This window comes from Nanorana parkeri, unplaced genomic scaffold (assembly GCF_000935625.1).
Source record: "Nanorana parkeri isolate BGI_ZX_2015 unplaced genomic scaffold, ASM93562v1 scaffold1431, whole genome shotgun sequence".
Classification (NCBI taxonomy): domain Eukaryota; kingdom Metazoa; phylum Chordata; class Amphibia; order Anura; family Dicroglossidae; genus Nanorana; species Nanorana parkeri.
This window is the reverse complement of record NW_017307699.1, coordinates 365,214-392,718: the sequence shown is the minus strand read 5'-3', so window position 1 is coordinate 392,718 and position 27,505 is coordinate 365,214. Positions and strand designations below refer to the sequence as shown.

Here is a 27,505-nt window from a genome sequence, read left to right as displayed (position 1 = left end):
CCAAGTTTGAGCCATGGCTGAAATGCTAGTTTGGGTGGACAGACCTTCTTAACATGCGTATCCACTTGGTACAGAATATTGGTATATGGATAGCACCAGTTTGTCCCTCGCAAATTTGAAAGCCAAAGCATTCGTCCAACAGTTTCCAGTCCGATGAGCCAATGTGCCATTGGAAAGCAGAGTGTCTTTTCCACTGTCCTGTATACATACAGTACATGTTCCCATTGTCGTGCAACTTGGTTTGGAATCCATCACATTGTGCACCAATTAATTCCTCTGTATGCTGTACATATAGCGCCTGTTTATTGGTCAGTCATCAGCACACTTAATTGTTTTATCATTATTTATGACGACAGAAACGGCCTTGAATGAAATGACCTCTCATTTCAGCTAACAAGATAATCAATTACTGTCACGTGTTGGGTTGTTTTTTTTTTTTTACTTCAAGACCACAAATGACCTTAGTAGGGCTGATTACAAGGTCTCCATTAGAACAGTGATATGCTGAAACACAAACCAGCTATGTATTTGAAGAATGGCCGAGTCCTGACATTCTCACTATACTCTGGCATCATCAAGCGCTTCCATAAATTATGGATTGTTGGAGCAAATGAACTCTGTGCCCCTTTTATCTTTGTAAACTACAGGGTCTTATTGTGTGACAGTAAACTGGATGAGTAAGGACACTGATCCAAAACTGTGTTTAGTAGGCCCTTACCTCTAAGCCACCTTGAAATAAACCTCATTGGTTTAAAAATACCTTCACGTAATATTGCAGAAAGGTATTTCTTTGAGATAATATCTTAAATTAGCCAAGGTTATAGAAAGAGCTCAGATTTAAGACTGATGGTTGGGTTTTAGATGTCCTATTCAGCGGATGAAGAAAATATATATTATCGGTTATGTGAAGTTGCCATTTTTTTACCTTTTAACATAAGCAGTTTTTTTCACAGTTCCTGATAAGCGTGAAATCTTGAAAAAACATCTAGATATGTTTATCAAGTCTTAAATCAATGTTGTGTTCTGTTGCTGCTGACCAAAATGTCATACTTGAATTATCTCAAAGAAATACCTTTCTGCAATGTGTTGCAAGCTTTATCAATATTCTTTACTGATGGTATTTTTCCTGGCTGGAGTTCACTTTAAGCCTCTTTGGTTCTGGGGTCCTTATTTCTAGTATTTTGCTATATATTTAGGGTGCTTTAAAATGCACATTCTTGTCTTTCCTCTTACCCTGAATGTGCATAAAGGTAAACATAGTGAAACTAGAGGGTTTTTTTTTTTTGTTTCAACTTGACTCTCTCTTTTCCACAGGCATGAAGACCACAGTCAGTGAAGCTGAGCATCCTTTGCTTTGTGAAGGAACGAGAAGGGAGAAGGGTGACTTGGCATTAGCTCTGATGATTACCTACAAAGATGATCAGTCTAAGCTAAAAAAGGTATTTCCATGGTCAAAACCACAATATCAATATGACTTGTATGTTCAAGTGTAGGATGGGCAATGTGCAAAGATGGGCATGCTGCATGAAAAAGACCAAATAAGATTTTAGGTAAGTGACCCAGTTTGACTTTTGAATACAGAGTGGAGAACACTCTCAAGGCTCCTTTCACACGGATGTTCTGGGATACTTTAGCCAACATACACATTTTTAGGTACAGAAGTACAGAAAAATCATGTATTTTAAACGCTTACTTGCAGTATTTTTTCCTGTCCATAAATTATTTTTTATTTACTTGCAATGTGCATTTGAACTTGCTAAAGAAATGTGACTGCTCCCCTAGCACAGCCTCCTTTTACATCACAGCCCTCTTCTCTTCTGAGGGTGTCTAATTACTCTCTGTATGCATTCAAGTACCTCAACTATTAATAAAAATGTAGCTTATTTGTGTATCACCCGGCTGTAGACCCTCAAATCATCTCCAGGCTCTCTCCTGTGATGGACTACAATCTCAATACAAATTAGTAAACTAAACGTGAGATTGTAGTCCATCACGGGAGTGAACTTGGATCGGTGACTAATTTACAGCACACACACAGGGACCATGGAGAACAAAAGTAGCCACCCTCGAGAAGGAAGGACAGTGTCGGCATGAATCCAGAGATGATTTAAGGATATACAGCCGAGCGATATACAAATGCTACATTTTTGTTAATAGAGTACATGAATACATTTTTAAAATGTAACTCCTGAGATTAGTGTCACTTAAAGGGGTGTTCAGGGTCCAGCACAGAATTTTTCAAAGGGGCATTCTAAAAGAAGGCTTGCAAAGAGAAGCATGCAGAAGAAAGCATATTGCGCAGAACAGTGTGCTGTATTCAAAGTGTACATTTGCCAAATCTGTTCTTCAAGATTTGTCTCTTGTTGTCAGCCATTGCCAACTTCATGGTAGAGACTGATTTTCACTGTAGATTCAGTTCTAATGATGCTTTGAGTTTGAGCTGAAAAATGTGTAATTGGGGTTTTAGTTCTCTGAGGTCTTTTAAGATGCTATTGCACTAATTTTGCTATTGTAATTATTTGATATATTTGTAATGATGCAGAAGGCATATTGCCCAGTGGTGACTAATGAAAATTGTTAGCACAGAAGAGTGTTCATAGACTGGGCTGTTTCTGGGTTTATTGTGCCTGAGGCAGAGTGATCGTTCACCCTCAGCTATTTACTTTATAGCTCTAACATGTGTCCCTGAACACTGAAATGTTACTATACTTATATTATAATTAAAAAAACTATTCTGGCAAATATTCATTGTGACAACTAGATCTCAAGATTGGCACATTTTGTCTGTCCATTGCAAGGTCAATATTGTCAGGACATGGTGCAGTCATCCCGGGGAATTGTCTTTAATTCATTAAGGTGGAGGAATGTATGTTTATTTTCTTGAACTTCTATGTAATGTGTTAGAAGTAAAAACTGAATTGCATAAAGGTAATTAAAAAAAAGTATATACAACATGTGACCTACAAAGAATGGGGTCGGTGCTTATTATTAAGGACAGAAGGTTGATAAAGTTTAATGGAATGCAAACACTGGGGAAAGCATTGTAAGAAATACTCTAGGCAGAAAGGGAGATCTGTTCATGTAATTGAGCTTTTTAGGTTTTACCCTCTTGGTTTTCTCCACCTGGACATCCTCCCAGCTACAAACTGGTAAATCTCCCTTTATTTAATGGTCGCTTGTCTGCATCCTGGAGAGGTCTAGTCAGTGCAGCCATAACATCTGGTATTTGTATTGTTTGTCTTTTTTATGCTTAAAATAAGGAGTTGCAGTAGTTGCCTAGAAATACAACTAAACATAATACAACATGAGTAGACTGATTTGTTAAGTGTGGCAAGTGTTTATTCAAATGCTAAGAGGTTTAATCTCTCTGGAGACAGAGTGCCTAAACTAGCTTGGTGGAATATCTTAAACCATCTTTTTCTTCTTTGTTCACCCCCGCATAGCTCTGTCATTTGGAATCACCGCGTACTACTTGTAAGATATTGGTGTTGCTGACTAGTTCAGTGAATATCCAATCTGTAACTCTGTCAAGTCACTCTGCACAAATGTGGTTGCTATGCCAGCTATCACTTTGAGCAGTATGACTACTTCATGATAGTGGAAGGAAGTTTCCACATGCTGCTGAAGTCCTCAGATAGATCAGCATTATAAGGCTGGTGCTCCTTGGTCAGATTGGACAGGAAGTTGAGTGACAGGAAAGAGAACAGTATGTGGACAGTTATGGAGAGCATATCATTTTCTGGTTTTAGAGAATTCCAAGGGCCAGTATTTCCCTTCAGACATACCCATCGAGTTCTGTTTTATTTTCTCATTGTTTGCCGTTTTATTCTAAGATTTAAACTTGCATCATGCTTTGATGTCAGCATGATGTTTTTGCTGTTTGTATGTGCCTTTAATGACTAAATGGGGAGGTGGTTTTTTTTTACATTGTGCAGCTTAATTACTGAACTTGTAAGTAAGAGCTAACTCCTTTCTGTCTTTTTACCGCACGTTTACCAGATACTGGATAAGCTCTTGGATCGAGAAAGTCAGACTCATAAACCTCAAACTCTGAGCTCCTTCTACTCCTCCAGTAAACCCACAACAGCCAATCAGAAGTCTCCTTCTAAGCACGCCTCACAGTCCACAACAACTATAATAATATCAAGTGGTCCAGCCAGTCATCAACAGCCAGGAGTGACCCCTGCAGTTCATGGGACAATAACTGAGAACTTTCCAGAGAAGAGCATTCAAGGTAATTTCTAGCAGTTGAATATTGTAATTGGTCCTATTATCTCAGAGCCAGGCCTGGGATAAAGTTTATTAACCCAGAAGTTTTAAAAGCCTGATGTGATAAAACTACATCTCTTCCATCCTCAATTGACCCCCGATTTGATCTGTTCTAAGCTGTGCTTGTTACTGTATGATTTTATTAATATTGACTATTTGATACACTCGTTTGATTCGTCCTTAGTAGAATAAATCTAAAGCTACCTGAGTTTGATCATTCTCCTATGGTTACATTAAAAGCTCAAAGTGAGACTAAACTCAGATGGTAAATCTTAAACGAGAATTATGGGGTACTCCTTTTTTTTGCATTTTTAGTTTCCCTATAATACAGGAGTACATTTTGCAATGTACTCCTGTAATCTAAAATGCACTATAAGCTCAAAATTCAATCTAATATACTGTGGGCGGGGCTAAGCTCTGTGCTCAGAAGCGATCCCAGCAATATTGTCAGGATCCTCCTCTTCCATTGAGTAACAGCAGCTTACAGGAACTGCTGCACGTTCATGAGGTCCTGTGTAGACGCAGCAGCTCAGACCATATCCTAGTCACCGCTCCAAGCTTGCTCTCGTGATAAGACTATAACTTCAATACAAATTTATAAACTAAACATGAGATTGTAGTCCATCACGGGAACAAGCTTGTAGTGGTGGCTACTTTACAACACACACAGGGATCATGGGGAGCAAAAGTAGTCACCCTCCAGATAGAAGGACAGTGTCGGCACCAGTTCAAAAATGATTTGAGGGTCTACAGCCGAGTGATACACAAATAAGATACATTTTTGTTCATCTGTAAACTGCTTGAATGCATTTTTAAGATTGAACTCCTGAGTTTAGTGTTACTTTAAGATTGCTTTATCAAGACTGCTTTGTGTACTTTCAACCTATGGTTTATGAACCCATTCTACAAAGAAATCATACATAACTTTTATTGCTTGGACTTCTTGTCAGTTATAGCTTACAGACTTTATACAGAATCAGGAATTACTAGAATATGCCATTAAAATGCTGACAATTAAGATTTACATGGTACTCATGGGACACACCAACACAAGTCACTGCAATGTCAGTAACCCAAACAACCAGTTATGTTTCATTTCACTGTAGTCTTCTAGGTAAAACAAATAATTCAGATTCAGTGCCTTGGGTTACACAGCATGTACACAAGGCTCTACAGCATTACAGCAAGCTTTGCTCCCTTGTTAAATAAACCAGATTCAGTGTTTTTTTGTGGTTAACTTTCATGTAAGAAAAGGAAATAAATGAAGTCTATCCAGTGTAGCCATTATATGTATTCTGTATTCATTGACATGCATGTATTTATTGCAGACAACTCCCAGAAATCCTCCGGTGAGCCTGCAGGGGAAGCACAGGTGTACAAGCAGGAAGCGAAAGTTCCTAGCCGACTAGCCCTTGGGAACAGGGGAGGGTATAATGGTCGATGTTGGGGGTCTCCAGTGCGCCAGAAAAAAAAACATACAGGTAATTGATATTAAAATATTTATTACTCTGATTTTATTCTATCTTTATCACAGTCACAATAACCTGTTTACGTAATTCAGTGTTTTATGGGCTTGCATAAAACATTTGTAAAAACCATGCACTTAACTTGTGTCATTCCAGTAGTATCATCTTCTGGTTTTAAACCGCAATGGTAGGACGCTTTATGTAATGGTAGATGATCTGAATGACATGATTGCTTCCTCTTTCTAAGGCTGGGTTCACACCTAGGTGTATCGAATATGCGCGTTTGTCGCGCGTTTTTACAGCGATTCGCGGTTAAAAAAACCGCGCGTTTCCGTGGGCTACTTGGCTGCATCCCAATGGAAACGTGCGACAAAAACGCCCCAAAGACGCTCCTGTACGTCTTTGGGCGTAGGGCGTTTTGTAGCGCGTTCCTACGGCCTGTAATACGCCCAGGTGTGAACCATACCCATAGGAAATAATGGGATTTCGGTGGGAACCAGGTGGGAACCAGGCCTAAAGTAGATATTTAAATGAACACAGAGGTATGTAAAGAGAATTGTTAGTGTGGCTGTATTCATCATCTAAAACGAGTGGACTTGATTTTCACTCTGTAGGAATGGCCAGTATTGATAGCAGCGCCCCAGAGACAACATCTGACAGTTCCCCAACCCTCAGTCGCCGACCACTGCGTGGAGGCTGGGGAGCCACCCCCTGGGGGCGGGGACAAGACAGTGACAGCATCAGTAGCTCATCCAGCGACTCGCTTGGTTCATCATCCTCTAGTGGGAGCAGAAGAGCAAGTGGTGGAGCCAGAGCCAAGACAGTGGAGATGGGCAGGTAAGAACTGTGTTCATTTTTATTTAGCTCTAGTTATTTCCATAAGGTTGGAATGTTTTTGGTGTATAATTTTGATTTCAATTACCCAGGTATAAGGGACGTCGTCTAGAAAGTCATGCTCCACATGTCCCTAATCAGCCTTCAGAAGCTGCTGCCCACTTCTATTTTGAATTGGCAAAGACAGTCCTCATTAAAGCTGGGGGGAATAGCAGCACTTCTATATTCACGCATCCTTCATCCAGTGGTGGACATCAAGGGCCCCATCGCAACCTGCACCTGTGTGCCTTTGAAATAGGCCTCTATGCCCTGGGCCTGCACAATTTTGTGTCTCCAAACTGGCTTTCTAGGACATATTCTTCACATGTCTCTTGGATAACAGGTGAGAAACACTAAAGTGATATGATAGTGGAAGCAAAATTGTCACGTTTACCACTACTTTGTTCTAGCTTTGCCTCACCACTTTACTTCCTCTTCTTAATATTTTCTTTAATTTACATGTAAGAAACTAGCAAAAATATGCCCAATTGCTGAAGGGGGCATCACTGGTGGTGAGCACAGGGGTGTGTATTGGTACAGTGGCAGCGATTGCATAAGGTGTGTTGATACAATGACCAGTGATGTGGGGGCATGTGGGAGGGGTAGTGATAGCTGGTCGGGGGCGGATGGTGGATCAGGCGCATTGGTGAGAATGGGGGTTGGTGTACAGCTGTGTTGAGACGGGAGGAGGATGGAACGGAGGTCGGCTGCGGTTGGGAAAGCATGGTGGGGTTGTTGTGAAAGTGCAGTGGTGGGAGGTTTTCAAACATAGTGGTAATAAGAGACGGTGCAGTCACCGGGAGGGGGGGGGGAGAAGAGGTTACGATGGTTAGTGGTGCCTCTGCAAGGAGCTGCCTGCTTTAACTCCAGATGCAATCCTCCGAGCCAGCAGCACATGTGGTGTGAGCTGGCAGGCTGGAAATTAACGTGTTTTTGTAAGCCACAGCAGAATCTGGGGAGTATGGAGGTAATGTGAGTTGACGGGCCAGAAACTAAATGCCATTTACCATTTCAACACAGACTTCTCTGCTGTAAAGACCAATGTGGGTGTGCTTCCCCCTGGGTATGGCTGTTGTGGATGCATACCTGCTATTTTGTGAAATTCCCTTCTAAGTCCTCATAGGTCACATATCAGGGTCAGCAGTGCAGCTCAACCTTTACACTTTGCACATTTAGGTGCATACTGCATACAAGCATTGTGTGTTGCATTAGGGCAGACATTTTATCAACAATTGGCGGCCAATAAATGGTAACCGGGAAACAAACATTTTTTAACACTACAAGGCACATGTGATGTGGTGCACTACAGTGTGAGTGCTTTTGCACCTACTGTACATGTAATAATTTGGGCGGGAAAGGGGAGAAATAGTGGTGTTGCACCTACTGTACTGTGTACATGTACAGTAGGTGCAAAAGCACTCACACTGTAGTGCACCACATCACATGTGCCTTGTAGTGTTAAAAAATGTTTGTTTCCCGGTTACCATTTATTGGCCGCCAATTGTTGATAAAATGTCTGCCCTAATGCAACACACAATACTTGTATGCAGTATGCACCATTCTAAATGAATGACACATGAGTGTACAGCGTGTGTTACTGTTGTGGTAATACGCTCATTACAGTAACGCATGGGTCTGAAGGGGGCCTAAGGACTAAATATACTTTTAAATAATCCTTATGACCTCCCTTCCCATGCCAACTAAACCCTCTTGCACTTACCTTAGATCAGTAGGTGATATGGTCCAGGTGCCTATACTATATCTTGTTCCCTGCAGCTTTAAAAGTAGACCACTTTTGTATTCCAGGTTATAAAGAACTAGTACCCCTGGCACTCTGCACTCTGACATTGCATCTCCCTGCCATTCAACTTACCCACGACTGCACCCTTGTCTGTGAACCGTCCTGCCTCCCTACACCCCAGGCACTGCACCTTTCTGTATTCAGCGACACTGCCACTGCATACTCCACCACTGCTCCCCAAGTCCTTGCATGTCTTTTGGCTGAGCTTGAGATTTCTGAGCTCTTTGCCCACTTTCTCCTCCCTTTTATGACAGCAACCCCTCCTCAGTGCAGCAGCCTGTAGAGGCAAGTCAGTCATCCATGTCTTGGGGCTCTGTGCACATTGTGTTCCTGGGGTAAGGGGAGGACCTGCACACTGCAGGGCTGAGAAGAAGAAAGCATACACTGAGATGTATTATAAAACCGCCCACTAACTTCATTACTACAGAACCCTTCTAATGTGGCAGCCATTTTCAAGTAGTCCAGCACCCAAATGTATTCCTTATTTCTTTTACTTTCAGTGTAAACATTTTATGGGAAATACAACACCACTATTTCTCCCCTTTCTCACCCAAATTATTAAACCTGCTATATTATTATTGTAAACATGCATTCTCCATATCAGACTGAAACTAAGGGGGAGACTAAAATCCGATTTTACTTCCTTTATATTAAGCGAAGCAAATGTAACTGAAAGGTTGTTTATCCTAAGGCTATGTTCACACCATGTCTGGAGCAGATCTGCAAATGCAGTGCCGTGCATTTTTACTGCGTTTTGTTTCTTAAAATAGGCTTTCAGGGGCGTTCCAGTGTGTTTGTATGTGTTTTTAATGCGTTCCAGTGCATTCCAGACCAGAGAAAATGAGACAAGCAGTATTTTTTTGTCTGTACTGGAACGGACTGCGTTGGTGTGAACAGAGCTCAGAAATACCATAGGGATACATTGGGATGTTTTCTTGGTCCGGAAAAAAACTGTGTTCTGGTCAGGACATGATCCAGACATGGTGTGAACAAGCCCTAAATTGATATTACCGTGTTTCCCCAAAATGAGACACTGTCTTATATTTTTTTTGGCTCAAAAAAACACACTAGGTCTTATTTTCGTGGTAGGTCTTATTTTAGTTTTTTAATGTATAACAATCCAAAGTTAATGCAAATCTAAATTAAATAGTCCAAAATGGCAAAGTTAAGAATAGGGTGATCAGGGCAATCGGGGGTGCCGTTCCTTTCCAAGAGCAATTTGGTAACCAGAAAAAGCAAAGCACACTTTCACTATAGACTTCTCACAGAGCGTATTTGGTATCACTCCGCCTGTGACAGGAGCCGGCGCTATAGAGGAAGCATCGGCTTATGCGGCTCTGCTCCCTGCGCTGCCGCCCCGCTTCCTCTAGCGCTGGCTTCGTTGGCACCACTGATTCTCTCCCGCGGCTCTTCAAGTTCCCCCTTATGCCACCACCGGCCCCTGGTGGTTCCCCCTTATGCCACCACCGGTCACAACTAGGTCTTATTTTCGGGGTAGGTCTTATATTTTAGCAGTTCCCAGAAATGGTACTAGGTCTTAATTTCGGGGTAGGTCTTATTTTCGGGGGAAAGACATATGTCTTTTAAGCCATCTATTGTCTCTCTATCACTTGTGGACCTATTCCCGGCTTTGCCCTGAAGACGCACCCTTGCTGCATTTTCTTCTCCATAAATTGACAAACAAATGTGGCAGATAAACCTGCATGTAAATGGTTGCAGCACTGGAGTACCCTATTGTTACAAGAAGCTCTCTTATAACTAAAGTGTTAGTCTTTGGTGGATTGCCTCTTTAAGGTAAAGATATATGCTGGAAAGACAAGATGAGAGTAATCTGCTTTTGGTAAGATTTTTTTTCTTGCTACCGCTCTTTTTCTCTGCTTGTGTGTGTACATAAAATGACTAACTTTGAATTTCAGGCCAAGCCATGGAGATTGGTAGTGCAGCCCTGAATATCCTTGTGGAGTGCTGGGATGGGCACTTAACTCCTCCAGAGGTGGCATCCTTGGCAGACAGAGCTTCTCGAGCCCGAGATTCTAACATGGTGCGAGCTGCAGCTGAACTGGCTCTGAGCTGCCTCCCTCATGCCCATGCATTGAACCCTAATGAGATCCAGCGAGCTCTGGTACAATGCAAGGAACAGGTGTGTATGAACTTGTGGGTATTCCTGACTTTATAAGGCGATTAAGAACCTGAACGCTGGAATGCGCACAGCTTGTAAAACGTAGATCACCTTTCCACCAGTATTTGTGTTACTTGATGCATCACTGAACTTTTCTAGACTAGTTCCCCTACAAATCTTAAAATATAGTACAGCTGAAACTTAAAGTTAAGTGATTGGACAAGTGGCTTTGGTCACTTTTTTTATTTAGGTATTTTAACCTATTAATGTCCCGGACAGCATGTGTAGGCCAGATAAACCAGATGATTTCTTCCATTCTCATATGTCGTGATGAGTAAAGAACAGAAGGAATCTGGTGATATGATTCCAGTTTTTATTGGACACAAGTTAATCAGGACTATAGGGCATAAGGTGTACACAAAGAACTTATACCATATATCAGAACACTACAGTCTAACGAAGTGCTTTTTGTTTTCTGCCCAGGACAACCTGATGTTAGAGAAGGCCTGTATGGCAGTAGAGGACGCTGCTAAGGGAGGAGGCGTTTACCCAGAGGTCTTGTTTGAAGTGGCTCATCAGTGGTACTGGCTGTATGAACAGATTGCTGGTGGGACTCCAGTTCCGAGAGAAGGCGCCACCGGCTGCACTGCAGGAGGGGCACGTTCTGTGGCAGAAGCTGTGCGTGGACTTACAGACAACAGGATAATACAGGATACCTCCACTGTGACTGTGGCAGCAGCAGTGACTGCAGCAACTGTGGTCCCAGTCATTTCAGTTGGGTCAACAATATACCCTCCGCATACTGCAATGGCTCATGCTCACACCCAAGGACTACACCCCTATTCCACTCTACAAACGCATATACCGACAGTCTGTAATCCCCAGTATATTGGAATTCCACGGCAGCAAATGCCACAACCCACCGTCTTCCCAGTACCTGGGACATTGTACACACAGGTAATCTGATTTTAAGACGTAATGATTATTCATTTTCTTTGGCTTAACTCCTTCATGTTTACTGTTAAAATATGGTCATGCTTTTTTTGTCTGTGGAATAATTCAAAAATGTTTATATATATATATATATTATATATTCTAATAGAACTTTGTTATATAAGGGATTATATTTTTTTTCCTTTTTCTCAATATTTTTTTCTTTACTCAGGACTTTGTTGAGCAACCATATAGTAGCGTTGTGAGATGCGTCGAACCTCAGAATAACCTGCTATTAGGGATGCACCGATACCGGTATTTTGGTACCTAGTACTGATAACTTTTTCCCGGTACTCGCCGATACCAATTACAGAGTAACGGAAGTCCCATTCAGGAACCCAGGTGGCGTGTAATGACTCGCCACCTGGCTTCCTGATTAGCCGGGCAGCGTGTAAAGACTCGCTACCTGGCTTCCCGATTAACAAGAAAGTCTGTCCCCTCTTACCTTGGTATGTCCAGTCTGTCACCCCCGGGGCCTCTCCAGCTAGAACGCGGCCTTCTTCCGGTACCCAGCCGGAGCCGTCTGGTCGGCCAATCAGGAAGCTGGGCGCCGTGTAATGACGCAAACGCCCTGCTTTCTGATTGGCCGGGAGGCCGGCTCCATGCTCCCTCGTCATGAGATGACGAGGGAGCATGAAGCCAGCTTCCCGGGCCAATCAGAATGCCGGGCGCTGCGTCATTACACGTCGTCCGGCTTCCTGATTAGCCAGCTTCCCAACCAATCAGGAAGCCGGGCAGCCTGTCATTACACGCTGCCCGGCTTCCTGATTGGCCGGAAAGTCGGCTCCATGCTCTCTCGTCACAAGTGACGACTTCCTGATACAGGAAGTACTCGTGCTAGGCATAGGAGCATTTGGGAGAGTACGAGTACTCGCCCAAATACTCGGTATTGGCGTCGATATCGATACTAGTATCGGTATCAGTGCATCCCTACCTGCTATACACCCAAATCTGTGAATATTGGCATAAGATATGTACATGGTTGCTCATCCCACATCTGCTATGTACTAATTATTCAATATGGCCATTATATGCCTTTACCATGTTTTTAGCTCCGTTATAAATAATAAAGCTTTTTATCTATAAATTGGTAATTGTATCTTCTTGTGGCACCTAAAAAACCCCAGGCTCCTTTGTAGCCATTTGTTTGCTTTATCTATTACTTCTAGTGGTGTGGTGCTACCCACTTGCCTCACACTCCCTTTCCTGTGTTATATTCAGTTTATTGAATGTAAAAATAAATTTTTGTATTTTTGTAAACATTGTGTTTATATGTAATGACATTCTCTAAAGTGAATAGATGAGACCAAGAAAGGGAGCTGTCCCAATATAAGGATCCAGATATCCAGAGGATATGGGTAGAGGGTTGAAGCTCTGGTTTTGGGTGACCTGCTTAGATTGTTTTACCTTTTTTTTTGTTTTTTGTTTGCAGGGCGTCCACCCAGCTTTCATTGGAGCCCAGTACCCCTACACAGTTACAACTCCTACCATCGCAGCTACAGCCGTCTCCTTTCCGGGGGCTCCAGTTCCCTCGATGACCCAGATCGCTGTTCACCCTTACCACACAGAGGCAGGGCTTACGCTGTCTTCTAATGTAGCAAGTGAGTGAGCTTTGATGTGTAACATTGACACTTGTGTGTAATAGGATGTATGTTACCATTTCATTCTCCAGTGAACCTGTACATTAATCCTGTACACTCTGTAAGAGCATCTACTCCATGAGGAGGAGAAGCCGACAATGCCGTTACACCTTTGCCTCTAGGTGTCGCTATATTCCCTTTGCACATTCGAGCAGAAAGGATGTTGCTGTAGCAACGACAGACCTGATCCATTTTAGATGGCAATGCAAAGGAAAGTTCTTCTCAGACTGTTTGGGAGCAGTGAGACCAACTCGCATATCTTACTATGAAATAACAGCCCCTCCTTAATTGTAGAAGAAAAATGTCTGGTTTGCAGAATGCAATTTAAATTGATCGAGTCAATACAAACTTTCACTTGCTCCGCTCAGTTATATGAGGCTTTTGTTCCCCCCCCCCCCTAGAAATGAGGATTCTTTTGTCTGTTTCAACCCTCTGCTGGCTTACAGCAGCTTTGATTTAATCAGGTGAAGATCAATGTATAAAGTACAGCTTCCCAAAATAACCAAACCTCAATCTTCTTTTGTTCTTCTGACTGCTCTGAACAAATGCAAGAATAAATCTGGTTGCTATAAGTTACCTTTAACCATTTATTTTAATGCTTGCTGTGTGGGGGGTATGGGTGTACATGCTTACAGCATATGTATGTATGTACATCGAATGATTTGTTTGGGTATGGTTAGATGGTTATGTGCAATTTCCACAGCTGGCCATGACGGCACCGCAGTGAAATGATCTTCTCCAACCTAAGTAACAGTCAGGAAATGAAGAAGGTTAAAGCACCACCCTTAACCTCCAGTGCTTCCATGTCCTTTATAAGGGATGAGCACAAGTGTCTAGTTATGGGGGGGGATCAGTTAGGGATTTTGTTGGCTACAGGTTGCTTTTGCTTTGTTCTGACTAATCATTGCCTTGTTTTCTGTACTGTAATGTTTAAGCTGTAAATGGTGTTATACCCAATCAACAACTGTAATGCTTTTGAACACACATTAGCACATGTACAGGCATACTAACTCTGTCACTCTGGGGAGTGGAGGCAGGTAACACCACTCTTATTCAGTAAGAATGCATTTATAGATGTAAGTGACCCACAAGACACCTTTTTTCCCCCATATATATTGCTCATTCATAAGGATCACAAAAAGGTTGTGGGAATTTTTAGGTAGGTATTGTCTAGACTGGGATGTTTTGTGTTACAGCTCTAACCTTTTGCTTCATCTAAGCTCCCTGTATTTGAAGGTTGCAGTAGCTCAAGTTGTCTTCCTAGCTGACCTTTTGATAGTAGCAGGGGATCTCTATTGCCTTTTGGCTTAGGAGTATCCTCCCCTCTGCAATCTGTTTTATTTGTCATTCTGTAGAGGCTTTGCTGGCATTCTACAGAAGCAAGTTTCCTTTTGGAGAGTGTTAGATTTTTTTTCTTCAGAGATTATTTCTGCTTCCACACTACAGCAGCAAGTTTCCGAGACTCTTTCTAGGTTCAATGAAAGAGACAGTACCGTCCCTCCTGTAATGTATAAACTATCTCCATCAAGTGCAAAATCATGTTCTCCAGTAGTTACCTCTGTCTTCTGCGCTACCAGATTTGTGGGGCCAGCACTTGTTGAACCCTAATAAGTAAGAGCCTTCCATTGGATAATTGTTCTGATCTGGTGTTGCTTCAGTTGGTCATGTCTAGGTTCTGCAACATTATGTCCCCCAAAAATAGTGAATGACCCTCATGGCACAGGCATATTCCAGGATGACCATGCCAGGATTCAACAGGCTCAGATTGTGAAAGAGTGGTTCAGGGAGCACTAGACATCATTTTCACACAGGGATTGGACACCACAGGCCCTAACCCCATTTAGAATCTTTGGGATGTGCTGGAGAAGACTTTACGAAGTGGTCTGACTCTCCTATCATCACTACAAGATCTTGGTGAAAACTTAATGCAACTTTAACAGAAATAAATGTTGTGACATTGCATAAGCTTATCGAAATAATGCCACGGCAAATGTGTGCCGTGATCAAAGCTAAAGGTGGTCTAACGAAATATTAGAGTGTGTGACTTTTTTTTTTTGCCCTTGCAGTATTTATAACTTTCTAGTGGTTCCTGTTAAGTTATTTGGAACAAAATGGAGGTTGGGAGAAGGGGTGGAGCTTGTAATCTTTTGATTTCCTGTCCCTTTATTAGGTTGGAGGCGACAATTTCACTGTGGTACTGTGGTAAACCTTCATGGAAACAGCATTGATGGTAAGGATAAACCGCTCATGTCAGGGGGGTTAGAGTGTTACAGTCACCATGTATTGTATGAACTATAGGTCATGGTTTAGTTGCAGATATTTATTGGGTTGTTATTTTAATTCTTTACCTATTTCTGTGGGGGATATTTTCTTTGAATGGATGGATTTAGTCTGCGCGGTTCATGTAAACAGTGGTATAAGGAGGACTGTGGAGAATGCCAAAAATGGTGATGCAAAGATGGATCTTTCTTGTTAGTTAAATGAAGAAATCACTTCTGCCACCGACATCTGTTCACGTCCTAACGTTTCTGATTTCAGTAGGGAGCGTTCACACAGGAACCACCTTTCCTGCAATCCCAGGGACCACCATGACTACAATCAGCACCCAACCTGCCCCAATGGTCCCAGGAGGCTTCCCTGCTGAGGACGAGCAGCACAGTCAGCCAGTCAGCCCACAAGGATTACACTACCTCCACTCAGCTTATCGTGTTGGTAAGTACGATTTTATTTCCAGGGGAGAGCACTGTTATCCTTTATCTACTGTATGGAATAACCACTACAATTATATGATCTATATTTATGTTAAATTACTTAAATGCAACTAAAAATGTAACCAATTCTATTGCACCAAAACAAGAGAGTAGAACTATTGCTGGTCAGTAAACCATTATCAGCTGTCAGTTAGTTTTTAGAGGTGCCCCAAATGTGTATTGACGTGATAGGAGAAGATGATTGGGAGGACAGAAAGAGGCACTTCTTCATTTTTGATCCATTTGCATGAGATTTAATATATGAACATTGTGTAGCTGTATGCTTTTTTTTAATCAAACGTATAGTAGTTTTGTCTATAAATTCCGTCTTTATTACACAGATCTAATAAATATATTTATTTTTTTAAATTTCAAATGGGGTAAATATGATGCACTGCACATAAATTTTACTTATTTTCCACTTCTAGTCGGCGAGCAGCAAGCCGAGGCTCCAGTATCACCGACATTAGTGAAATAGATTTAAATAGCAGGGAAGTCTTATTACACACTGGGCAGGGTGATTCCCAGTAGGTGTTAGCCATCCTTCTGCTTTCTAGGAAATTTAATCTAAGCAAGCATCTGACGGTTTGGGGTGCTTCTAAGGATGCAGACAATGCTGGGCTTTCTAATGAGAAGGTTCAGCATGCTTTATAAACTGGTATCATGGATGCTGATAATGTAAAGCAGGGGTGCCCATTAGGTAGATCGTGATCTACCAGTAGCTCACAAAGCTGATGCTGGTAAATCACGATTGTAAGTGGGCTCACTATCCCGAGAACCCTCCTACGGTCTGTTTAGCCCCTCCCCATCTGCTGCGCCTGGCACATGAAGGCAGAGACCGACAGCATGAGAGCAGCGACTTTAGGATAGAAGACTGAGCACCAAAGGAGGAGAAATACGAGGTCTAGCTTTCCGGTGTTCTGTAATATTGTAGAGCAGCGACTTTAGAGAGAGCATGGAGGGGCAGCCAGGAGAGACAGCCAGGAGAGAGAGTGCAAGGAGAGAGAGCGAGGGAGGTTTTATTTAGTTGGTAGATCTCATGTAGCTCGTCATTTGAAAAGTAGGTATTAACACTAAAATTGTGGGCACCCCTGATCTAGAGGCTAATTTAGGATTTGTATTGTGTGGATACAAACATACCCATTGCACTACTGTACTTTTTCTGTTGGGTGAAGTACATCCTTTAAGAAGGAGGGAATCCTCATTCGAAAGCTATTTGTTACATATACACGATCTGAGGTTACATTTGCAAGTTTTCCTATATTACCAGGAAATGGGGGGAATATAGAAGCCCTGGTAGAAACAAATAATCTTTAACTAGCTTTTCTTACTAGCCTGCTATGCATTTGCCTTAAGTAAACGAAGTAAAATGTTAATAGAGGAGATGCTTTCTGCAATCTGATCATAGAACAGTACTTGGGGTGCTCTGTGACTTGCTCCTCTGTGTAAGCATGACTCCCAGACAGATGCATCATGGGATGTGTAGTTTCACCACAGCTGGAGGTCCCACACCCCTGGTGTAGAGGGACAGTGCACATACACTCCTGTACGATTTAAAGTGCATCAGCCATCATGTGACAATGCATGACAAAGGGAATCCCATTATTTTCTATGAGGTCCATTTACAGCTTTGCGTTGTGCTGCAGTATGACTATGAGAAGGATGCTCCAATGGGAATGTAGCACACATCTGCTGCTGTTCCGATGAGACTGTAAGCCAATCATATGAGCAGAAAATGATATTTCCTATGTAGAGACACTCCCAATGTTATGGTGATTGTCATAGATACAGGGGAGCGACTTCTGAATTTTACAGCAGCTTTAGAAAATCAGCTGGCTCCAGACTGAAAGGAAAATGATAATATAATAAGCGTAGCAGTTATTTTGGTTGCATCATGTTTTTATTTAAGTGTTTTTCCTTTCCTGAGAAGGTTTAGTATATTTGGCCTGCCACAAACCCTTCATGTTTACTGGTCTGAATTGGATGTAAAGCAGGCAGACCATTTGTAGGAAAGCATGTAAATAAAACAATGTGTGTAGCTGGTATGATCAGGCAGGTCTTATGCGAATGAATGTCTGAATCCTTATTTATGTATGTATTAGAACTGTTTTCTCCTGGGGTATCCAGCCATATGAAAGGATGAGGAATAGGAAACGGGACATATTTACCGACTCATCGAGACCATGCGGGGGTTAATTTGATGATGTTTAATGTTCATGGTTTCTTTTTGAAGTAACAGATTGCTTCATTTGTCACTATTACTAATTTAGTGGGGAGGATCTGAATATCAATAGTACCAGTAGATCATCAAACTGATTCTTTCTATAGATCTACAAAACACACCCCTTAGATATAAGTGTACAGTGCAAAGCCTGGCTAACCAAGAAGATGCCAATCCTACTGGGCCAGTTCTCCAGATGTAAAATGTTTCCTTAAAGGAGAACTATGGGGTTAAGGCTTTTCCCCATAGTTCTCCTGAGGGTAACGGGAGGACACAAACTAGTGTCCTCCCGTCACCCTAGGCTCAGTATACCGCGAGCTGCAGCTCGCAGTATACTGAGACGCCCCAGTATACCGCAAGCTGCTGCTCGCGGTATACTGAGACGCCGCAGCTGAAGCGGATCCCGACAATTATGCCGGGATCTGCCCAGCTGCGTGACTGACAGCTGGCTCTGCCTATCTAGAGGCAGAGCCAGCTGTACCCGCCCCCTCCCCCGTCCGTTCCGCCAGTCAGCACTGGTGGATCGGAGCGGGTAGGGGGGAATCCAGCCCCTCCCCTGTCACGGCAGAGAGCCGTGACAGGATCGAGAGGTGAGCGAACGTCAGTATGTGTTCGCTCACCTCCCGATCTACTGAGCCGACCTGTGACAGTCTCATTGTCACAGGTCGGCTAGAAGTATGAGGTGAGTGAAAAGCACTCCCCTCATAGTTCTCCTTTAAGCCTGTAAGACTATGGATGAGCTCATGTTTGGACCTGGAAGGAGCTCCTCCCAAATACAGAAGAAAGCTCCTTCCATGCGGCTCAGTCAGCTGCGAACAGGGAGTTCCATACTCACAGCTTGACATAAGCAAAGGGGTGGGGTGCAGTGACATCACTGAACTTATACTGCCTACATGGCTATATTAGGTAAATTACATTCTCCAAATATTGCCATGTGACCATATAAGATAAATGAAGTCAGCACAAGCATCCCGCCTCTTTGTTTATGATCCAATGCGGGGCAGGGAGTGCCCTGCCTCAGCGGGAGACCCATGTAACTTCTGTGTTTGCATGAGCTCTGGTTCAAATCAGGTTCGGTCCAAACCTGAGCGCATCCATATTAAAGACTCATGCTAAGGAAAACTGAATCACTCCTTCCAGAATCATAAGCACCACCCTGACTCTGTCATGTACTTTCACCACTAGAGTAGAAACAGAGGCTACAGGGCTAGGGAGAGGTTGGTCTTTCCCTGTGCCAATGGCTCCCACTCAGCAGTAAGGCAGTTACAAGACAGTTTCTCCAACAGGACTCTATACTGACAACCCTCTGCTCCAGGCCCCCACAATGTGAGCCAGGCAAATATATTGAAACCTGTACAGACTCCCCTGATCGGTCATTGTCCATAAATCTGCACTGCCGGAGTATTAAATGGAACCATAATTACAAATCCATTTGTTATTATGTGTACTAGAAACAAGGATTCGCCTCCACCCTTTGCCGCATTCAGATTCTTGGTCCCAACATAATAAAAAAAGGGACTTGACCGGTGTGGTTCTGTTTGACACTTCTGGACCGTTTCTTATATGGTGGTCTGTAACAGGTCATTCTTTCTCTCCACTGATACTCAACTCCCTAGTACTGGCACCCCCAACAGGTGAACATAGCCACAGGCTCGCATTCACAACTCATGAGCACCTGAGAGCTCCACCCCAGTATGATGATCATCTTCTTAGCCTGATCACCATCCACAACTCTCTTGACTTAGCAGCTACTGGTGGTGTTGGTTATCGTTATTTTTATTGACAAAAAAACAAACCGTACATAACAGGAGAAAAACGAAAATAATACCAAACTGAGATATGAGTAAAAGTTCATTGTCTGAAGGACATGGTCCCATAAAATAAGAAATAGCGCGTGAAACAAATAAGTCTGCGCCCAGCTGGTAGTAAGGTTAATCTACATCCAACAATGTCACAAAAATGCAAAGGAAAGCATGCCTATTGGTGGTGTTGGTTAAAGGAGGTACAAGTGATGGGTGGTGTATGGGTTAATTCTGTGTCATCGGGAATGGGCAGCAGAAAGCTAATGCTGGGACCACTCACAGTAATTATCAGCCAATATACACCACCTTCAACCATTTTGATCACAAAAACAACCAGGTAGACGATTTCAGCTTGCCACTAACAGATATTTATTGGTACTATGAAGTGACCCAAATTCATGGCGGTAGGTTGTTTTTGGTACTTAAAGCTGGTTGAAAGTGCATGAAATTGCCTGATAATTGCTTTATGTGACCAGCAAAGTAGATGTAATCCCAATCACTAAAATCTCATATGTCTGTTGCTTTCTGCTATCCAGTGTAACAAATCACAGAGGATGATCCCGCTACAACGGGTTACTTTGCCTCATACTATACCACTGTTTTCGGGGAACAGATCATTGTTATCCCTGGAAGCATCTGATATATGTGGCCTGCTGTGACCTGCACTGTCTCTAATAGGTCTGACCTGATCTTAGCTCCTGGTTGCTGTTTTCAGTGCTCCCTTTTTTTACTTGTGCCTCTCCAGTTGCTGTTTTTGGTGCTCCCTCCCGACTTGTGGCTCTTCAGGTTGCTGTTTTTGGTGCTCCCTCCGTACTAGTGGCTCTCCAGGTTGCTTTTTTTGGTGCTCCCTCCGTACTTGTGGCTCTCCAGGTTGCTTTTTTTTGGTGCTCCCTCCGTACCTGTGGCTCTCTAGGTTGCTGTTTTTGGTGCTCTGTACTTGTGGCTCTCGAGGTTGCTTTTTTTGGTGCTCCCTCTGTACTTGTGGCTCTCCAGGTTTCAGTTTTTGGTGCTCCCTCCGTACTTTTGGTTCCCCAGGTTGCTGTTTTTGATGCTCCCTCTTTACTCGTGGCTCTCTAGGTCGCAGATTGAGGTGTTCCTCCTTGCTCGTGGCTCTCTAGGTTGCAGTTTGTGGTGTTCCTCTTTATTTGTGGCTCTCCAGGTTGCAGTTTGTGGTGTTCCCCCGTATTTGTGGCTCTCCAGGTTGCAGTTTGTGGTGTTCCTCCTTACTTGTGGCTCTCCAGGTTGCTTTGTACTCCCAACATGAGGATTTTCTCTTTTGATTAGCCCTTTTTCATCTAGCCACCTATTCAGGCTCAACATTTATGCTATGTATGATATAACTACCATGTTGCTTATATATCTCTGTGACTTGATACTCCTGATATTGCCCTTCTACAAAAGTGAAGCGTGATGAGAGTGGGAGGGCTTATACCTGATTGGCTAATTACTTTTTTGTTTGCTGGTGTCCATTTCCTCCTAAAGGCGGCAGTATAAGCCACTTGCTTCTGATTTTACATCTGATCCGTTGTTCCTTAATGAACTCCAAGAAATGGGAAGTACAAAATGTTATTTTGAAATGGGGTTTCTACATTCCCCTTGCAGCACCACCAGTTGATGAATTTTCAGCCTCTTCATGACGTGGTATATGAATGAATTATGACACAAGAAGAAACAGACTTTGTATCAACATGACTATGAATTGGCTGTTGGATCATTTCCATCTACTCCCCTGTGGAATGTTTTCCTGATACGTTTCATATAGTATTGATGCATTTTTGTTCTCCTGCTGCCAAGGCCCATTCAGTTTGTGTTGTAAAGTATGTTCTGGTTTCTAGTGGAAATGTTTGTTCCATTGTCTGTCTGGGGTGATCAGCAACCTGCTTGGAGGGATTTGTTACCCTCGGGTGATCCTGAATATATATATATATATATATCTGATACTGGAGAGACTTGATCTGAATTGTCACCAGCTTCTTTGTTATAGGACATGAAACCATAATTATCCCTATTGCTTCTCCAAAAACAAATGCATTCTTGATATTGACATGAGTGTGTGCCACCATTTTATAACCAGTTAACGTGTATGTATAGCCAGCATTTGTTTGTTTTAGAGAAAGCATGGATTGGGGTTTAAACATCGGTTTGGGTTCTGTGTCCCAGAAATTAAACAAAGTGAACCGGAACAGGTTTCCCCATTGAAAGATTTCCCATCACCTCCTGTTCTAGTGACAACTGTCCAATTTTGGGTTTACTGTCACTTTCTGTTGTGACTATTGTGGTCACCAAAACAAATAAAAGGGACACAGACCCAGAAACTGGAAGGGGTTCTAATTTGTCCACACTGTACATGTTAATAGAAAAGTGAGGTATGAGAATGACACTGGTGACCCATGTTCAGTGATTTGGTACGCGTTCGCAGTATAGAAGTAATGCTACATGAGTCAGTTCTTCTCTTACAATGTACATGATGTGAACTGTTTAATGTTGGCACTTGGTACTAACATGAAATGTGCTATGTCTGCAGGGATGCTCGCATTAGAGATGCTGGGACGCAGAGCTCACAATGACCACCCCAATAACTTCTCCAGAAGCCCCCCATATACAGAAGATGTCAAGTGGCTGCTAAGTTTAGCTGCCAAGCTAGGTAAGGCCATTTGCTGATGTATTATTGGCTGGAGTCACTGAACGATGAGCCGCCTTGTTCTCTGCAGCTGAAATATTGAATCCTGTGCTGAATGCAATACATGCCAAGCTTCTCCGATTGCAGCAACCACTTTGCTGTAATGAGACCAAGTTTATGCATCCTCTGTTAACTGACCTTTTCAGGGAACGCTCGTGCTCGATGGCGAGCGTTCTGCTTGTCACAATGAAATGACATTGTACGTGTTGTACGTCCTTCCTGTTCATTAATGGGTTAATCAAAGAATGACTTCACCGGGCTCTTTGGGTGTATTTCTGTGCAGCTGGAGGAAAGGAGAAGTGAAGGTCTGCCGTACTAGCCAATCAAATGTCCCATTTCATATTTCAAACTGAAATCCTTTTGCAGTGGCCATCACTCCCAATTTCCTATTCCTCCGGTTATAGGGAATGCCCTGTCAGGGTCTCAGGTGATCTGTGCTGGTATGGAAGGCAACAGATACATTTTACAAGGGGATGGATAGTTAGTTAGTCAGTCAGTCAGTCAGTCAGTCAGTCAGTCAGTCCTACATGAAAGCAATGTTCCAAGCAAATCGCTGAATACACAATTCACATACATATACGTTGACTGTTCTACCTGCAAAGTATGAGGAGTTCTGGGCAGCCATACACACATATCTGTTAGTAAGGTCACCCTGCTATGCCCTGATTTACTGGAACAGATTTCTGGGATGATCTGGAAGTTGAGCCAGGAAATCAGCGTGTCACCGGTCTGCTTGTGCAGTGTGCAGCGAGACGTCCATAAATCACAAGTGACAAGTATTACAGGTCCTTTGACACGTAAAACCCTACACATACATGTATTTAAACCTCGGATTTGGCTGTCAGCCCAAAAAACATTGGCTGTAGGTTGGGGGGCAGCCTGTTGGGCATGGGTTCAGAGATTAAAGAGTCCATGGTATTCAAGCAGTTAAACAACCCCGAAATGACTCGATTCAAGGCAACACAAGAGAAGGTGGACAAGCTCTATGTGTCAGTGGAAGAGCGGTTTTGTTCACTCCCCGTCATTCATCAGTGCAGGTTTGAACCTAATTGGTTGGTGCCGTTCTTGCCTCAGACACTTGGCTACATATTGAGTCAGCTGTCAAACTAATATTTAACACTATATGATTGTTTTTGTTCTTGTTTCATTGTGTTTCAGGTGTGAACTATGTGCATCAGTTCTGTGTCGGGGCAGCAAAAGGTGTGCTCAGTCCATTTGTCCTACAGGAAATCATTATGGAAGCTCTTCAGCGACTTAACCCGGCCCACATCCATAATCACCTGCGTACCCCGGCCTTCCATCAGCTGGTTCAGCGCTGTCAACAGTCTTACATGCAGGTAATACTTCTCTTCTGTACGCTATTAAGACAATGAGGGGAATTGATCCAAACTAAAGCAGCTGTGTATGGCAACCAATCAGCTTCTAGCTTTCATTTACAAAGCTTAACTGAAGAGAGAAGCTGATTGGGTATTATGGGCAACTGCTCCAGATTCTGTCTGCTCCAGTTTTGATCAGTTCCCCTCCCTGCGTATTCTTCCATATCCAGAGAAAGGTCACTAGTGTAGTAATGACTTGCATTAGAGTCACGTCACTAAGCTGTAAGAGTTGAGTGCATTTGTTCTCTCTCTCTCATAATCATTTTCTTATCAAAGTGTTCAATTCCGAAGCAGAAACATGGCACAGAGAGACTATTATTATACACATAATGAAATATGAAGCCATTGGGAGCCTTTATTTCTCATGAATCGGCTGGTTATGTTAGGACAGCTCACAGACTATGACACAAGCATTAAAGGAGAACTATGGGGTCAGTGTTTTCCCCCATAGTTCTCCTTGGGGTCACGGGAAGACACAAACTAGCGTCCTCCCGTCACCCTAAGCTCAGTATACTGCGAGCTACAGCTGGCGGTATACTGAGACGCCGCAGCCGGGACGTAGCCCGACAAAACACTGGATCCACCCAGCTGCGTGAGTGACAGCTGGCTCTGCCTATCTATAGGCAGAGCCAGCTGTACCCGCCCCCTCCCACGTCCGTTCCGCCAGTCAGCGCTGGAGGATCGGACAGGGGAGGGGGGGGGGAATCCCTGCAGGGAGCCGTGACAGTCATGGCTCTCTGCAAGGACATGATCGAGGAGCGAGCGCCGGTATGTGTTCGCTCACTTCCCGATCTACTGATCCGACCTGAGACAGTTTCATTGTCACAGGTCGGCTCGAACTATGAGGATGAATGATTTTCACTCACCTCATAGTTCTCCTTTAAATTCCGGTCATCTCGGTGCTAAAACGTTCAGTGGATTGAAATGCTTGAACTCTTGAGGCACGGGAATAAGACCCATCCTGTACTTTGAGACGTGCTCCTGCGTCCACCATGCAGCTCGCTCTCCTAAATTGTGGTGTATGAAGAGTGACAGAATTCCTGCCTGTTCTGTGGAGGAACAATCCAGTCATTGTGCACGGAGATGGTTTAGCATGCACTACCTGATTATACCTTGAACAAGTTGTATTGTTGGCGTTCTGGCGAGTAGCAGCCTAGATCACTTTTATACGAAGCAGCAGTAGCCGAATGTTTCTGCTTCCAGCTATGTATGGAAGTCACATCTTTTGGTCTAAGATCCTGTAGTAGATTATATTATTCGTAGAACCCTGCAGGCTTGTTGACCTCCGAGGAGACGTCAGGATGTACAGGTCACCTTCAGTTTTAAAGATGGACTTCCATGCCAAGTGCTGGGTGTATGGAGCAGTTCAGTGGTGCTGGTGGCACAGAGGAATGCCCATTAAGCTCTCCATTCTGACATGTTTATGTACAGAACATTTAACTGATCCTGATATGGAAGACACAATGTTCCCCTAAACCTGCACTGCCATCGGGGATTTGTGTTTAGTCCCCACACTGCAGCAGGAGAAGACTAAATAACAAATATGGGAAGTCTATTGCCTATGTCCTCATTTCATGGGAAAGTCGTCCGGCACATTTGTATGCGGTTTGTTGCCAGAAACAAGGGTGACCTTTGCTGCCTGTTTACTGAATCTCTTGCAGGACTTGCAGTGTACATCCTTCTATTCACCCTGAACACGCAGAGCAAGGATTTCAATGTTCATTATTGGAGGGAGCTTGTTGATTTTAAAGTGTAAAACTAAAATCATACAAAAATCACTCCCCCTGTCCACCATCTTTATTCATGAATAAACAGACATGTAGATCTTCTCAGTGCCCCAGCCTGATGATGTGGCTTCTAACTCGTCATGGATGATCATGACTAACTTGTAACCAGCGTAAAACGTGTACATCATGTACTGTTCTCTATGGCTGGACCATGAAGGAATTCCATAAGGAAGTGGGAGACTGATCACCACGTCATGTACACTCTCTGGCCAGGTCAGTGAGAATATTCAATGATCTGCATCTAAGCCATGGAAGGGGGTTGTAAAAGGAGTGTTTTGGTAGCATTTGAGCTGCAAATTGAAGTGACATCTGTGTTGTTCAGGACAATGCAACAGGTTCACTTTAGTGGCAGCCTCACCAGCTCATTCTACTTCCTCCCATAAACCAATCAGCAGTATGGAAAATTGAAGCTAGGAGGAAGTCATGTGATCTTTGGAACAAGCAGTAGTAGGTTTGCTGCCCAGTGTGCACCTAGTGGCTGAACAAACCAGCAAGGAAGTGACTGTAAACATTGGGTGGGAATGTTCCAATTGTGAACCTGGCGCCTTTATTCTACATTGCCAGAGCACAGGATTGGTTTACCAGTGTGGGGTAGATCAGAAAAAGACTATAGCAAAGCTTGTTTCTAAAATGTCAGAAGATCTTGCAACCTTGATGGGTTCCGGAAGGGGCTGTGCAGATTGCGCCTGGCCATGTAGCCAATGCTGGTGCTGTGAAAGACTGTATGGACCTGTGGATAGGTCTACACGGAAATTGGAGGCTTACCAAGACAAGGGCGGGAAATTCTATTTTTCAGGTTTATGTCCAACTCAAAGTATTTCCAGGTTGGGTCGTGCAGTTTCTTATGTTAGGGCAGGGATGGGGACCTCCAGCTGTGCTGAAACTACAAATCCCATGAGACATTGCAAGACTCCCAGAGCCAGATGCAGCACAGGATTTGTCGATTCACCACAGTTGGAGGGCCAGAGGTTCCCTACCCCTGTGTGCTAGGGTGTTGTTAACAATATCAACAGAGGAATGAGTGACATTTTAGTTTATACTGAAAACACACTAGTTCCTATAGATGAGAAGAATATGTATGTATGTATATGACCACAAGTAATAAATCTGTTGTCTTTCAGTACATCCACCATCGCTTAATACACCTTACCCCAGCGGACTACGACGACTTTGTAAATGCCATCCGCAGCGCACGGAGTGCATTCTGTCTCACCCCTTTGGGAGCCATGCAGTTCAATGACATTCTGCAGAATCTGAAGAGGGGCAAACAGACCAAGGAGTTGTGGCAGAGGGTATCCCTGGAAATGGCCACTTATTCACCATGACCGCACCAGCAACATGCAGAAGAAGTGCTCATATTTTTTTTTTTTGGTGGTCAAAAAGCCTTGAAAGCAAGTAGCATAACCCAGCTTCCACCTCCAGGACTGTAGCACTGTACTGGTCAAGCATAAGATGTCAGTGCTAGCAGAACATAGGAGCTCCCCAGATATCTTGCAGTGACAATACACTGGTATGGTTGCAGCTATACAAACTCTTTGTACAAGGTTGGAATTTCTTTTTTTTTATTATATAAATATATATACTTTTTATTTTAGTTAATACAAATCACAGGTTTAATGTGTCATTCCTTATATTACAGAACACTTGTTGACGTAGATGCTTCACTTCCTATGTTGGCTTTGGTGATAGTGGCAGGGGTTGGTTGGGTGTGGTAACTGTTCCTTAAGT

At 43.2% G+C, this 27,505-nt stretch overlaps 1 protein-coding gene across 1 annotated transcript in view; it reads left to right on the top strand.

Moving 5' to 3' along the window:
* The window catches only part of ZSWIM8 (zinc finger SWIM-type containing 8), a 59,541-nt gene extending 32,309 nt beyond the window's left edge, over window positions 1-27,232 (top strand). Inside the window, exons 13-24 of the mRNA XM_018569945.1 lie at window positions 1,315-1,439; window positions 4,000-4,234; window positions 5,598-5,750; window positions 6,350-6,572; window positions 6,662-6,951; window positions 10,326-10,549; window positions 11,012-11,485; window positions 12,954-13,122; window positions 15,700-15,873; window positions 22,459-22,578; window positions 23,773-23,951; window positions 26,899-27,232. Of these exons, the coding sequence (XP_018425447.1) occupies window positions 1,315-1,439; window positions 4,000-4,234; window positions 5,598-5,750; window positions 6,350-6,572; window positions 6,662-6,951; window positions 10,326-10,549; window positions 11,012-11,485; window positions 12,954-13,122; window positions 15,700-15,873; window positions 22,459-22,578; window positions 23,773-23,951; window positions 26,899-27,102 (2,570 nt within the window). The 3' untranslated portion in view covers window positions 27,103-27,232. The remainder of the gene's footprint in view (window positions 1-1,314; window positions 1,440-3,999; window positions 4,235-5,597; window positions 5,751-6,349; window positions 6,573-6,661; window positions 6,952-10,325; window positions 10,550-11,011; window positions 11,486-12,953; window positions 13,123-15,699; window positions 15,874-22,458; window positions 22,579-23,772; window positions 23,952-26,898) is intronic.
* The last annotated feature ends 273 nt before the right edge of the window (window positions 27,233-27,505 follow it).